Source organism: Malaclemys terrapin, chromosome 4 (genome assembly GCF_027887155.1).
Source record: "Malaclemys terrapin pileata isolate rMalTer1 chromosome 4, rMalTer1.hap1, whole genome shotgun sequence".
NCBI classification, from domain to species: domain Eukaryota; kingdom Metazoa; phylum Chordata; order Testudines; family Emydidae; genus Malaclemys; species Malaclemys terrapin.
Window position 1 is genome coordinate 94,731,531 of NC_071508.1, and position 13,468 is coordinate 94,744,998.

The 13,468-nt window shown below is 41.1% G+C and overlaps 2 protein-coding genes and 1 long non-coding RNA gene across 5 annotated transcripts in view; 2 read left to right on the forward strand and 1 right to left on the reverse strand.

Annotated features, from left to right (window-relative positions):
- The first annotated feature begins 1,220 nt into the window (after nt 1-1,220).
- SRP14 (signal recognition particle 14) lies at nt 1,221-4,846 on the forward strand. The gene is made up of 5 exons (XM_054028602.1): nt 1,221-1,329; nt 2,235-2,307; nt 2,882-2,994; nt 3,733-3,765; nt 4,169-4,846. The coding sequence occupies exons 1-5, from the start codon at nt 1,306-1,308 to the stop codon at nt 4,256-4,258; spliced, it is 333 nt and encodes a 110-aa protein (XP_053884577.1). The 5' UTR covers nt 1,221-1,305; the 3' UTR covers nt 4,259-4,846.
- A 565-nt stretch (nt 4,847-5,411) lies between these two features.
- LOC128837418 (uncharacterized) lies at nt 5,412-7,417 on the forward strand. The gene is made up of 2 exons (XR_008444940.1): nt 5,412-6,512; nt 6,882-7,417. It is a non-coding gene; the product is annotated as an uncharacterized LOC128837418 (long non-coding RNA).
- A 916-nt stretch (nt 7,418-8,333) lies between these two features.
- Nucleotides 8,334-13,468, reverse strand: part of EIF2AK4 (eukaryotic translation initiation factor 2 alpha kinase 4) — a 71,444-nt gene continuing 66,309 nt past the window's right edge. For 2 of the 3 annotated variants that reach the window (XM_054028597.1, XM_054028601.1), the window contains 4 exons: nt 12,457-12,525; nt 11,715-11,759; nt 10,462-10,580; nt 8,334-8,715 (listed from right to left, as the gene is read on the reverse strand). In XM_054028597.1, coding sequence (XP_053884572.1) covers nt 8,658-8,715; nt 10,462-10,580; nt 11,715-11,759; nt 12,457-12,525 — 291 coding nt within the window. In that variant the 3' untranslated portion in view covers nt 8,334-8,657. Of the gene's footprint in view, nt 8,716-10,461; nt 10,581-11,714; nt 11,760-12,456; nt 12,526-13,468 lie in introns of those variants that run through there. The other variant, XM_054028598.1, reaches the window with a different exon arrangement.

Sequence of the window (13,468 nt, forward strand, 5' to 3'; positions counted from 1 at the left end):
GGGGCATTGCCAGCAGATTGAGGAACGTGATCGTTCCCCTTTATTCGACATTGGTGAGGCCTCATCTGGAATACTGTGTCCAGTTTTGGGCCCCACACTACAAGAAGGATGTGGAGAAATTGGAAAGAGTCCAGCGGAGGGCAACAAAAATGATTAGGGGTCTGGAGCACATGACTTATGAGGAGAGGCTTAGGGAACTGGGATTGTTTAGTCTCCAGAAGAGAAGAATGAGGGGGGATTTGATAGCAGCCTTCAACTACCTGAAGGGGGGTTCCAAAGAGGATGGAGCTCGGCTGTTCTCAGTGGTGGCAGATGATAGAACAAGGAGCAATAGTCTCAAGTTGCAGTGGGGGAGGTCCAGGTTGGATATCAGGAAAAACTATTTCACTAGGAGGGTGGTGAAACACTGGAATGGGTTACCTAGGGAGGTGGTGAAATCTCCTTCCTTGGAGGTTTTTAAGGCCCGGCTTGACGGAGCCCTGGGATGATTTAGCTGGGAATTGGCCCTGCTTTGAGCAGGGGGTTGGACTAGATGACCTCTTGAGGTCCCTTCCAACTCTGATATTCTATTCTATGATTCTCCCTCCCGCTCGCGGCTGCGGCTCCTTCCCGGCAGGACGTGCCCCCTGGCCTGCCCCGGCCACATGCGGCACGCGTCCAGCTGCTCCTTCCCGGTGGGAGGGAGAGTAGGCGCAGAGGACACGTGCCGCATGTGGCCGGGGCGGCGAGAGGCGTGTCCCGCTGGGAAGGAGCCGCAGCTGGGGGGATTTGGCGCCTGCCGCCCATCCGGCTACTGCCCGCTCTGCGCTGCCCCTGCCCGGATCCACCGCGTGCCGCATATGCCCATGGCGAGCCGGGGGGCGGGAGGCTCCGCGGGGAGGGCAGCGCGCGGGGCTGAGGCCTGCTAATGCCCCCAGCCCCTTTTAAACGCCTTTTTTTTTTTTTTGCTCCCTCCCTTTTTTCCCCCTCCCCCCCATCCCGATATTTTGGACTGCTGATCTGGTCACCCTAACTGTGCCCACCCCGCCCGAGTCCGCCCAAAGGGAGCAGGGCCGGAGGGGGCGCGCACACGGCGGCTCCCCAGGACCCCCGAGCCCAGCCGGGCTGACAGGGAGACGCCCGGGGCCGAGGCTGCAGCGTCCCGGGACGGCCTCAGGCGGGACCCGTAGCACTGTCCCCCCGCCCCAGGCGCTCTCAGGCTGCGTCGCGGGGGGCGGCGGGGAGCAGCTGCCCCGCCCCGCGCTCCATGGTGCGAGCTCGGAGCGGCTCTTCCGCTTCCGGGGCAGGCGGCGGCGGGTCGGCGCGATGGTGCTGCTGGAGAGCGAGCAGGTGCGGGCCAGGCCCCGCGGCGCTGCCCCCGGCCCATCCCGCTCCATGGGCCCCAGGCCGGCGGGGGCTGCCGGGCGCCCCGTCGGCCTCTGTCCGGAGCGGAGCCGCTCCCGTGCGGCATGTACGGGTCCCCGCGGGGCCGGGCCGGGCCGCTCAGTGGGCGCCTGGACACACTCCTCGGGGCAAGGTGTCCCCTACCCTGCCCATAAACCCCAGGGGCCGGCAAGGCTCCGGGCCTCGCCTAAGAGCCCGGGGCTTCGGCTGCGGCTGGTCAGTCTGCTTGCAGGCAGCGGTTGCTTGAAAGGGGCCTTGGCCAGCTGAAGAACAGTAGCGCTGCGGCGGACCGGCTCTTAGTGTCCCTTTCACCAGCTGCGGGGTTGGTTCCCCCTGGCATTGCGCTCAGCAGGGACAGACACCGAGGGGTCGGCCTGACTTTCAGGTTCTCTCATGCCAGCAAATTGCTGTTCTGCTTGATTTGCAAACGCTCAAGAAAGTGTCTAAATCAAGCTGGAGTGTCTTCCTCTGATTTTAAAAATATAAACTTATAAAAGAACATAGTAATGATAATACGGATGCTACTAATGTCTAGATTTTACAAAACATTGTTGATAAAAACAGTGTTCCCATCTAAGCTACTTTAAATAGCTTAGTTCCCTCTGTCTTTTGGGTGAAGGAAGTTATATAAATACTTTCTTCATACAATACCTGCACTGGTTTAATCCATGCAAATTCTGTATATAAATTGCTGGGAAGCATTGTGTTGTAAGAATGCTACTTTAATGAGACATCTGCTGTTAATTACATTGAGAATGGCAATATTTGCTACCTAGCAGAAAACTTCCATGTCTGTTGCCCTCCTCCCCCAGTGGTCTTAACCAGAGATGGATCTCTTCTTTCATTTACAGTTCTTGACAGAACTAACAAGGCTTTTTCAAAAATGCAGAACCTCAGGGAGTGTTTACATAACACTGAAAAAATGTAAGTATCAGTGCCTTTATATTGGATTAAAGGAACACTGTTGGTTTAAATCAAAGTTCTCCTGTTCCTAATACCGTTATCATTAAATAAGAGTTTAAAAAATCCAGGTGAAGCGATTTATGCTCTTTGTGTACTTTTTCCATTTCTCTCAGTTTAGGCAAAGAAAAGTCAAGTTGTTTCACTTTCAAATTGTTAGTGATGCACTGTTTGAAATTTAAACATTGCAATGAAATGTTGAACAGCTCTCATTGGAACTTTTTAAAAGATATTATGGAAATTTTATTTCTCAGATTTATAAATGCTGTAGAGAGGAGGTGAACTGGGCCAGCAAAATAGCTCACTATCCCTTCCTGAGGGGAGGCATATGCTGCATAGCTTCAGGGTATAACCTGTGCAGAAAAATCTTTGATATGGTGTCTTGAATTCCAAATTGCTTTACAAGCTAGTGGTATATAGGTTGTTGGTGGTGGTGGTGGTTGGCATCCTCTTGATGCACTGAGAGTTTGGAAAAATGTATCTGTTTTAATAAAATCTGGATAAACAGATTATGACATGCCTTTGGTTTTCAACACAGATGATGGTCGAACAAAACCCATTCCACGTAAGGGCCATGTGGAAGGTTTTGAGCCAGCGGACAATAAATGTCTTCTGAGAGCAACGGATGGGAAGAAGAAGATTAGCACAGTGGTAAGTAGCAAATCTGGGTCAGAGAGAGCGTGCAAACTAGTTTGTTCCTGAAATAATTGCCTGCATCATTCAGGCTGAAGGCCAACTTTAGCTCATGTAGCATTATCTGGAATTTTTACATGTGGTGAATAAACCATCAGTGTCAGGTCTGAGAGCAGTCACAGCTTGGGTATATGAAGATAGCATGGGCATTTGGATGCTGGAGATATGGGGCTCAGTGTTCCCGAGAGAGTTTGAATGTGCTGTGGGAGAACTTGAATGAATGTCACAAATGAATGAAAAGGAATCTGAAGAGAGTACATTATGTTGAAAAACTAGCCAGGATAATTTAGTCTGTAATCTAGACAGAAGTGGAAGGCACTGGAATAAGCAGATGTAATTGGCTTGGGACTTTACATTGAGGATTGTTCACTGTTTGAAAGTTTGTAGATTTGGAGAGGAAATGCTACCCTTTTACTAAGAGATGACTTACATTGGTGGTGGTAGGAGAGGGAATAGTCCTCCAAAAAACTGGATCTGTTACCAAGAGTACTTTCCTGTTACCCCTCCACATGTGGTCTCTGAACCTATTTTGATGCCAACTCTTCATGAGATTGAATGTGATCACTTGATCAGACATAAGTGCTGCTAGGTGGGACCTAGTGTTTAACTGACAGGAAAATGTCTATTGAAATTTTTAGTCCTAGGATAAAATGTTTCCAGTATTTTATGCTTAACACCCGAATTTGCTTTTCACAGGTAAGCTCAAAGGAAGTAAATAAATTCCAGATGGTAAGTTTCCTATGTTCTCTCTCTTCTTCTCTTTTTGTTTTCTGTATTGTAAGGAGGAATATTCAATAATTTAAGATAAGCCATGGAAAGCTACAAATCATTCTCCCATCCCTAAATGGATGGGTTGGTTAAATATTTAAAATTATAGGACAGATGCTTTCATATCTTGATATGTATATGGTCTCTCCATTTGCATGAAATTCTCCAAAGCATCTTATTTACTTGTGTCATTGTGGGGAAGAAAAGGGTGGTTTCCTGATGAGTTTGAACATTCTGTAAAAAGGAGCTATGTGGAAATATAGGTTATCTAAAATGGAGATTTTAGATAATTTTTATTTTTGACTCTAGTGCACTGCCTCTGAGTATTTGGTCTATCTTAAAGATGCTTATTTCATGATTGCAGGCCTATTCCAACCTGTTGAGAGCTAACATGGATGGCCTGAAGAAGAAAGACAAGAAAAGCAAAAATAAGAAAAGTAAAGCAACCCAGTGATGGAACAGAATGTCTTTCCATCACTGCAAGACTTGCATTCTAGCCTTCAAAGTCCATTTTTTCCTACGTCAACATTTTCTTTTGGCAGTAGAATACTGAGATGTGAATAGTACCTTCGCTTAAATAAAATGAAAATAAAAGGTGGTTTCTGTAGATTATTTGGCAGGAACATTCACAGGATTAGACTGAAACCTCTTCACTCTCAGCTGCTGTGTTTTGTTACACAGGATAGTCAGTGTAAACTGTTTTGGGGGATGCAGTAGGTGGTCACAAGGGCAAAGTAAGAATAGATCTTTAGTGAATGAAAGCCTAATTCTGTAGATAAGCTTCATGTAAACTAAGTAAGGAAGTTGAGAATTAGTGGGAATATTGACTTTTTTTCTATTTTAGCTTCTAGAAGTGGTTGGAGGTTAAGAGGTCATGACCAAAAAAAGCAAGTCCTACAGCTTCACGTTACAAGTGCAATGACTGTTTTAGTAAAAGTCTCATTATTGGGTGATTCTTAGTTTGAATGGTTATATTGCTACCACTCTGAAAACTGTAAATATAGTATTATTTGCTTGTTCCTATTAAACAATCAGAAATGCATTTGGTTGAAATGACTACTGTAATTGTATTGGTCTTTAGTGAATGATTAGTCTGATCATATACTAGTCCATGTTTACAGTGGGGATCCAAGCCAGTCACACAGGTCTTGTACTACTTACAAGTAGTGATACAGGCATTAGAACCCCTCCTCCTGCACAAACATAGTGACCTTTTGTACTTGTATAAATAAGTATAGAATTTTCTTGTAGCATTCTGAGCTGTCTATAATTTCTGTTCTAAAAAACTAGTGGCCCCTCCCCTGGAGTAAGTGGAAGGTAATTCCTCTGGTCACTCTTTGCTGAAGGTAAAGTTTGATAGCAGCATGTAGGAGGGTCATACTAAGGCTAGCTATGTAATAAAGGGCCAGAGAGACTGCAGCACTGGAAAGTTCACTTGAGTACAGGACTAAGATGGCATACCATACCGTAAGCAGCTTAAATAAAGGCACTGTATACCTGTGTAGTCAAACCAAATGCTGTACTTGTGCTAGGGTCAATGAAACTCTCAGAATGGGGAAAGCTGCTGGACTTTTGAGTGGCAGAAACCCCTGCCCTTCCCTCCCCCCCAAACAAAAGACAGAGTTAAGCAATCCTGTAAATAAAGTTGTACCCTTAATTATAAGGGGGACTGGGATGAAGGTCTATATTATTATGCCACTTAAGAGCCCCAGTTGTGGACCAGGATCAAGGTCTGGTAGGCACAATGCAAACTAAGAATACAGTCCCTACCCCAAAGAGTTTAGGATTGCCTAAACCTTTCCATCCTAAGATCCTGTTCTCACTTAACTTTGCTAACCTTTTGGGCTTGAATTTTCCATGTTGGGGTTTTGCTTGGGCTGTTGTGGTTTTTTTTTTGGTGGGGAAAGTTACAGCTAACACAGTTTAGCTGTTTCTGAAACTGTGGTTTAGGAAAGATTCTTAGTTTCTCAGTGGAACAGTTTTAGCACCTCTATAGTGTGGAATAAGGACTTGAAACTTTGCAGGTGGTGGGGATCAGAGAGGTGTCTGATGTTGTCCTGGAGACATTTCACCCACTCTTGATTGTGTTATAGTAGGGCTGTCAAGCGATTAATCGTGCTGTTAATAATAGAAAAGCATTTATTTAAATATTTTTGGATGTTTTCTACATTTTCAACTATATTTATTTCACTTACAACACAGAATACAAAGTGTATGGTGCTCATTTTATATTTGTTTTTGATTACAAATATTTGCACTGTAAAAAAATAGTATTTTTCAATTCACCTAATAGAAGTACTGTAGTGCAATCTCTATCATGAAAGTTAACTGACAAATGTAGAATTGGGACCAAAAAAAAACAACCGCATTCAAAAATGTAAAACTTCAGAGCCTACAGGTCCACCCTGTCCTACTTCTTGTTCAGCCAATCACTAAGACAAACAGGTTTGTTTACATTTGCAGGAGATAATGCTGCCCGCTTCTTGTTTACAATGTCACCTGAAAGTGAGACCAGACATTCACATGGCACAGTTGTAGCTGGCGTTACAAGATATTTATGTGCCAGATGCGCTAAAGATTCATATGTCCCATCATTCCAGAGGACATGCGTCCATGCTGATGATGGGTTCTGCTGGATAACAATCCAAAGCAGTGCAGACTAATGCATGTTCATTTTCATCATCTGAGTCAGATGCCATCAGCAGAAGGTTGGTTTTCTTTTTTGGTGGTTTGGGTTCTGTAGTTTCTGCATTGGAATGTTGCTCTTTTAAGACTTCTGAAAGCATGCTCCACGCCTTGTCATCCTCAAATTTTCAAAGGTACTTCAAATTCTTAAAGCTTGGGTCGAGTGCTGTAGCTATCTTTTTAGAAATGTCACATTGGTACCTTCTTTGCATATGGTCAAATCTACAGTGAAAGCATTCTTAAAATGATCAACGTGTGTTGAGTCATCATCAGACATCTATAACATGAAATATATGGCAGAATGAGGGTAAAATAGAGCAGGAGACATACAATTCTCCCCCCAAGGAGTTCAGTTACAAATTTAATTAATGCATTATTTTTTTTTTTTCAAGCATCATCAGCATGGAAGCATGTCCTCTGGAATTGTGACTGAAGCATGAAGGGGCATACAAATGTTTAGTATCACTGGCATGTAAATACCTTGCAATGGTGGCTACAAAAGTGCCATGCGAACACCTTGTCTCACATTCAGGTGATGTAAATAAGAAGAGGGCAGCATTATTTCCTGTAAATGTAAACAGACTTTTGTCTTAGCGACTGGCTGAACAAGAAGTTAGACTGAGTGGACTTGTAGGCTCAAGTCTTACATTGTTTTATTTTTGAATGCAGTTTTTTTTGTTCCCAATTCTACATTTGTAAGTTCAACTTTCATGATAGAGATTGTACTACAGCACTTGTATTAGGTGAATTGAAAAATACTATTGTTTAGTGCAAATATATATAGAATACAAGGTGTACAGTGCTCACTTTCAATTTGTGTTGTAATTGAAATAAATATTTGAAAATGTAGAAAAACATCCACAATATTCAACACATTTCAATTGATATTTTATTCTTTAACAGTGCAATTAAAACGGATTGTGATTCATTTTTTTCAGTTAATTATCTGAGTTAACTGTGGTTATAAGCCTCTAACAATCAATATTGGACATGCTTAGAGGCATGTTAGCAAAATTCCCTAAATATGCTGCTATCTGTACTGAGTATGCTCTGAGCCAAGACTTTCCCTGAACTTGGTCCTTCCTGCAGCCAGATCTCAGAGCTGAGAGAAGAGGCTGTCACTGTGGCCATATAAAGGAAGAGCAATGAGAGCAGAGTGGAAATGGTGGGTCTGTAACTATTAGAAAACTCCCCTCTAGATGCACGGGGGGGAGGGAGTTAAGGTTGCTGGGGCATCTTAAGTCCACTTATACCTTTACTTTTAAAAATCATTCCTAAAATGCACTCCCTCTCTCCCCTGATTTTATTGCTTTTCTCTCTGTACTTAAGCTGTTGGGACACAATGGTATTTATTTTCAAAGCAAACCTGTCCTCCGTTCCAAAAAGCTCTGTTTTATATTAGTTCTGTAAAATTCATTTCTACTGATTCTTGCTCCTCCACCATCTGCAGCTGGCTTACACAGGCAGTGAATGTTATATAAGGGGCTTGTAAGACCCTTTATTTTAAGATCACAGTTGAGTAGGAACATTCATGGGGTTTTTATCCTGTCTACTGATGATTAATGCCATACATATTTGAAAAACACTGGCTACCTACTTAAAATGGCTTTTTTTAAAAGAAATTTAGTTATAGTACTATTCAGGAGGCTGCAGCATTAACTGATGTAGTAAGGCAGCTGCAAGTTAGAGACATTCTGGAACAGCTCTGCAATTCTTTTGCTGAGTCAGTTTCACTTTCCCATCCATTTTCCTTACTTAACACTGATTACTGTGCAAGCAAATACTATTACAAGGAAAGTTTTAGAAGTGTAAGGTACAGTGTCTTTCAGTAATGTGACTGTGCATTAAGAAACATGACCATTTAACATTTATTTTGAACTTTTTTGACACTTTTAATACGTTTTACATATAAAAATGCAAAGTATGAAGCTGGCCACTACACACTAAAAAAATAAAGGCAGTAATTGCCTGAGTCTCTCTATCTCACAGCTTACTGAAATTTCATGAAGTACATATTCCTATATCAGAAAAGTCATAATGAATGTGCAACAATTATTTCACATTATTTGATTAATGGTTTTGGTTCCAGATTATGTATCTTTTGGTAGAGACACATGCTATTTAAGCATCCCACCAAATAGTGGGATGCTTTAGTTCAGAATTTAGAACTAAAACAGAATTTTGTAGTAGTCGTCTCGATAAGAGTACAGGATAAGCACAGGAATTCTGTAGAGGAAAAAGGACAGTGTTAGAATTTACCTTCAAGAGAACAGAGTAAGTCAGTGATCATTCTAAACCCTCCAAAAATAGTAATTTCTAGAGACAGGAGAATTCAGAGGCCATAATTTACTCTTAAGACCCTAAGAGATTAGAGATAGGAAAGATCTTATTATACATCATTAGTCCATCCTGCTGTAAATGCAGGATTGTTCTAAATAATTTTTCTTGTATTATGTCCACTTATTTTAAAAGGATCCAAGTAATGGTATTTCTACAATTTCCCTGAACAGACGTCACTGTCAAAGCTTTTCCTAAAATTTAGCCTAAATTTTTACTCCTAATTTCAACCTTTTCCTCATTATACCTCTTTTTGCTACCCTAAATAACAATTATCTCTACACTCAACTTTAGTATACTTAAGTTTCTTTTCTGATATGGTTCTGCCTCAAATGTATTTTTTTCTCCTCATATAAAGTAGAGGTTGAGTGTGGCAGTGTTACCTAAACAACTAAAAAAAGTTAACAGAAGATCCTCTGGAAGTCTCCTACTAAAGGAGAGAGTGCAGTCACTGGGTTTTAGTATTCAAAGCTTTACAAGCTGTTGAGGAATACTGGAATTTGTCTGAGCTGTTAATGCATGATTAGTGTCTGTGTCATTGTCTTCTAAAGTGTTTGATATCGTCAGTACTGAAAGGCACTATTATTAGAAAGCCAAATTCTAGTCTCATTGAATGGCTCACCAAAGTTAACTGAATACTGCTCTCATGTTGGAGGGGGAAGACTGGCTCTCAACAAAATGCACAGAAAGTTAAATATTAACTTTGAAAATATTCAATTTTTAAGAGAATGAAATGGTCAATGAAAAGTTAAACCAGACATTTTGAGTTCTAAATTATTTTCTTCATCTACACATTTATTTTCTGCATTTATGCTGAGGGTATTTTATGTTACGTTTTACCATATATCAATGGAAAGAGTTTGTTTAAAAGGTCCTTAATCTTTTCACCTATGCCAAATACCCGCAGCTTCCACCAAAATCAGTGGGAGCCATGGATACTGAACAGTCCAGAAGTCCAAGTCTTTGTGTCAGAAGGGAAATTCTGCACAGTTGACATAAGAGAACAAAGATTCCCAGCTGTCAGAACCCACATCCGTCTAAATGGGTTACTAGTTATGCTGCCAAATGTGTAAATTACCCAGAGAGGAAAATGTGGTGATTAAATGTTGACTAACATCTCCCTGTCAAGAATTTACATGTCCCACAGCTCAGTTACTTATTTATAGTTCTATAAACTGTGGTGTTTAGGTTTCAGCGTGGTAGCCATGTTAGTCTGTATCAGCAAAAAGAACAGGAGTACTTGTGGCACCTTAGAGACTAACAAATTTATTTGAGCATAAGCGTTCGTGGGCTAAAGCCCCACTTCATCAGATCCACGAAAGTTTATGCTCAAATAAACTTGTTAGTCTCTAAGGTGCCACAAGTACTCCTCGTTCTTTTTGTGGTGTTTAGATGAATGTTAGGTCACACCTTAAGACTATAAAAATGGGGACAAGAGGACCAGTCAGGTGTGTTCAACCTAAGATAAACAGGAGTAATTTTAGGAAATATTTATATGGAGTAAGACACTTTTCAAGAAGGTGCATTCTTTGCCTTTCTCTAGAGAAAATTTACAGCAGCCTGTTTACCACAGTTCAAATGTGTGGAACAGCTCAATTGTTGCAGCACCTACAGTAGTATAACAAATATATTTACCTCTTTTCTATTTTGATATTGTAAATTTCATCACAAACTGCTTGCAGGTATCTCTGCTTTGGCAATCGTGACATCAGTTGTTTTACAGTCGTGTAAAAGGCTTGTTCATCTCCATCATACTGTAAGGAAAAAGGACGAGGAATTTTCATATATATTACATTTCACTATGAATGAAAAAAAATAGTGTCACTGAGGGGAGGGTTCACTTTTCTGAAGGTCATGCAGACAGACTAGCAATACTCTATTTCTTAACCTGCCAAAGAACTAGCTTCTTGAAGCAAAATGCACAAAACTGCATGTACAAATTGACTCTGTTATAGCAGAGATCTTTGTAAGGAGGCTGCTGGTGATCAGCTTCTCCCCTCCTACAGTACAACAGCAGCATCATGCTGTGAAGGCTGGAGTCGCCCACTTTTCCTCTACAGAGTTATCACCATTGTAGAAACACTTGATTCTCCTGTCCCACCCCTGTTCTTTCACATGTACATGCACCAGATCATTCTTTAGTCCCCTCTGCTACAGGATGGGCTTTTTCCCTGAACGGATATAAAAGCCACCCCTTTCGCTCCCACTGCTTCAGAGTCTCCTGACGTGTAGGGGAAGTTCACAGTACCATAATACATCCTCAGCTCAACTTCCCAACAGCACTGAGAAATGGGGATAGGGTTTTTGCTTCTTGACTCAATTCCTCATCTTATGCTGTTTGGGTCATCCTCCCTCACTAAGAACCGCATCACACACCTTTGCTGCAGTGTACTCCCTTGCTGCAGCAGAACAAAACTCGCATTATACACTAGCTCATAGGGTTCTGAGCAGTAACCATAAAACGAATCAGAATCATGTTAATTTCAATGGCTGCTGCCTAGGAAAGCCAGGAGCAGCCACAGCTCAAGCCAACACTGCTCTGTTCACATTCAGCAGGGTATCTTCATGAACAAAGACTAAAAACCTTTTCTTTATTTTAAATGAAAGCTGAACTTCTGCAAAAATTGTTGGCTAAGGACTCCACCAGCTCAAGAGGGAGAAGTTTCCTACTTGTGCATTTGGCAAATGGATTTTTCAAGGCTTGTTCTAAACCCTTTGTGTCTGTACAGAATTGCTTAGCCTTTCTTAAACTCTTTAAAAAACAAACAAACACGGGGGTGAGAATTTTACCATTAACTTCAATAAGGACAGGATTTCACCCCATTAACTTTAAACCTTTGAAAACCTACTGTTTAATCCAAATTACATATACACAACTCATTGCTTACCTCTAGTGACAAGAAGTGTATTAGAGTTTCTTTTGACAGATCTACCTGCAAAAATATCAGGGCAAAGAGGTCAATGTCAAGGAATCAAATGTTATATAGTTTAACAAGTAAAAGTAACTTATTTTTCCAGTTCTATTCCTGTCATCATTCTGGCCACGTGAAGATCTCAGTTCTCAAAAAAGGGGTCAAAATTTAATCTCTAATTTATAAAGAAGTTTTGCAAACACATTTGGACTGCATGAGAATTTTAGGCATTTCCAAAGACAATTTATGTTTGGCAGAGCTCATCTGTGTACATGGAAAGTCTTCCCTTAATTTCAAAAAAGGTAAACATGCTTATTCCTAAAGGGCACATAGGAAGGATGCACTATTTTTAACCTCTTCAGAAAGTGTTGAGAGGGAACCCAGAAAGTAACATTTAAATGTGCTTTATAGTGATAAGATGCAGCAACAAATTAATATTAAATCCACCACCACACAGGAGTTAGAGGTGCAAATAGTTAAAATGTAAACATTTTACTATATGCAACAGTCTGAATTCATACAGCAGGAAGCTTTCTCAATATACTAGCTAAACATTGTGTGGGTTTTATTTTACAACAGATTTCTAAATTTGGTTACAATTGCCAATTCTAAAATTTGAGATTACAGCTGGTGACAGCTACCTTGCTAGCAATTAACATTAAAGACTCTAATGACCAAGCATTTGCCATTTCATTTAGGCTGTAGCAAACAGACTTACGGCTAAAATTTCAATCTCACTTGTTTTCTGTTGCAGATTAGTAATGAAGGTCTGGAGTCTTGTTTGTACCTGCAAATTAAAATTAATAGTGGGTAAAAGTTGCATACAAATATCTCCTGTTACACTGAAGTTGGGAACTTTGTTTTCTATTTCAGGAAACGTAAGATTTAATTCTCGATAATTAACTTTGATATGCCAGATGGTCAATTGTTAACTAGGAATATGTGGGCATCTTACATTAATGTCAGGAGCATGAGCACAGGGCTCATGTCCACTCACGAAGTATTTTTGCCAATTAGGAGGAGAGTGGTAGGAGAGATGATATTAGGACTATTGAGGTTAGGCAGAATTAACACCTGATTATGAATTTCCCTAGACAGAGTCAAAGTTATGCTGTTCCTGGGCACTAGTGGAGGCCACCTTTCCCAAAGATAAGAGAAGACACCACTTTAATCAGAAATTGGCAGTAGAATCACAGAAGGCAGTCCTGGAATACACTGTAGCTCCTCTGCAGTTCAGAGAAGATAGCTGCATTTTGGACAGTAGGATATTGAACTGCTGGTGCATTGCAGTCCCATTACATTACTGCCTCCTTTCTGAAGCAGGATGAGAAACCAGCAGTCTATAAAAATGGTTGCATTCTTGCATTAAAAAATGGGTTTTGCTGATATGGAAGGAAAATTATATCCCATCATACAATCCAAGTATTTTGGAAGCCAGTAAATCCTGAATTTTCTATCCACTTTGGATTGGAGCCTGTTCTTTTTTGTCTTACGTTTGGTACATTGTTAGTATCCAAGTGAGGAAAACTCCATCTCTCTTTCATACAGTGGTCTAAGATTATACCACTAAACATTTTGTTTTTGGCAAGGCGGGGCACTGTTAGTATGCATCATGTTGGAAAACTTTTGCTTGCACCCCCTAGCTTGAGAGGCCATAATGAAACATTAAATTATAGAGGCAAACGTTTGAGTCTACTGCATACATACTAAATACAAAACCTATGTTTAAT

Bases quoted from the DNA above. Each gene is read 5' to 3' on its own strand.
- SRP14 (XM_054028602.1), top strand. From the start codon at position 1,306: ATGGTGCTGCTGGAGAGCGAGCAG. The intron at 1,330-2,234 runs GTGCGGGCCAGG...TTTCATTTACAG, and splicing joins TGCTGCTGGAGAGCGAGCAG to TTCTTGACAGAACTAACAAG. The intron at 2,308-2,881 runs GTAAGTATCAGT...TTTTCAACACAG, and splicing joins TTACATAACACTGAAAAAAT to ATGATGGTCGAACAAAACCC.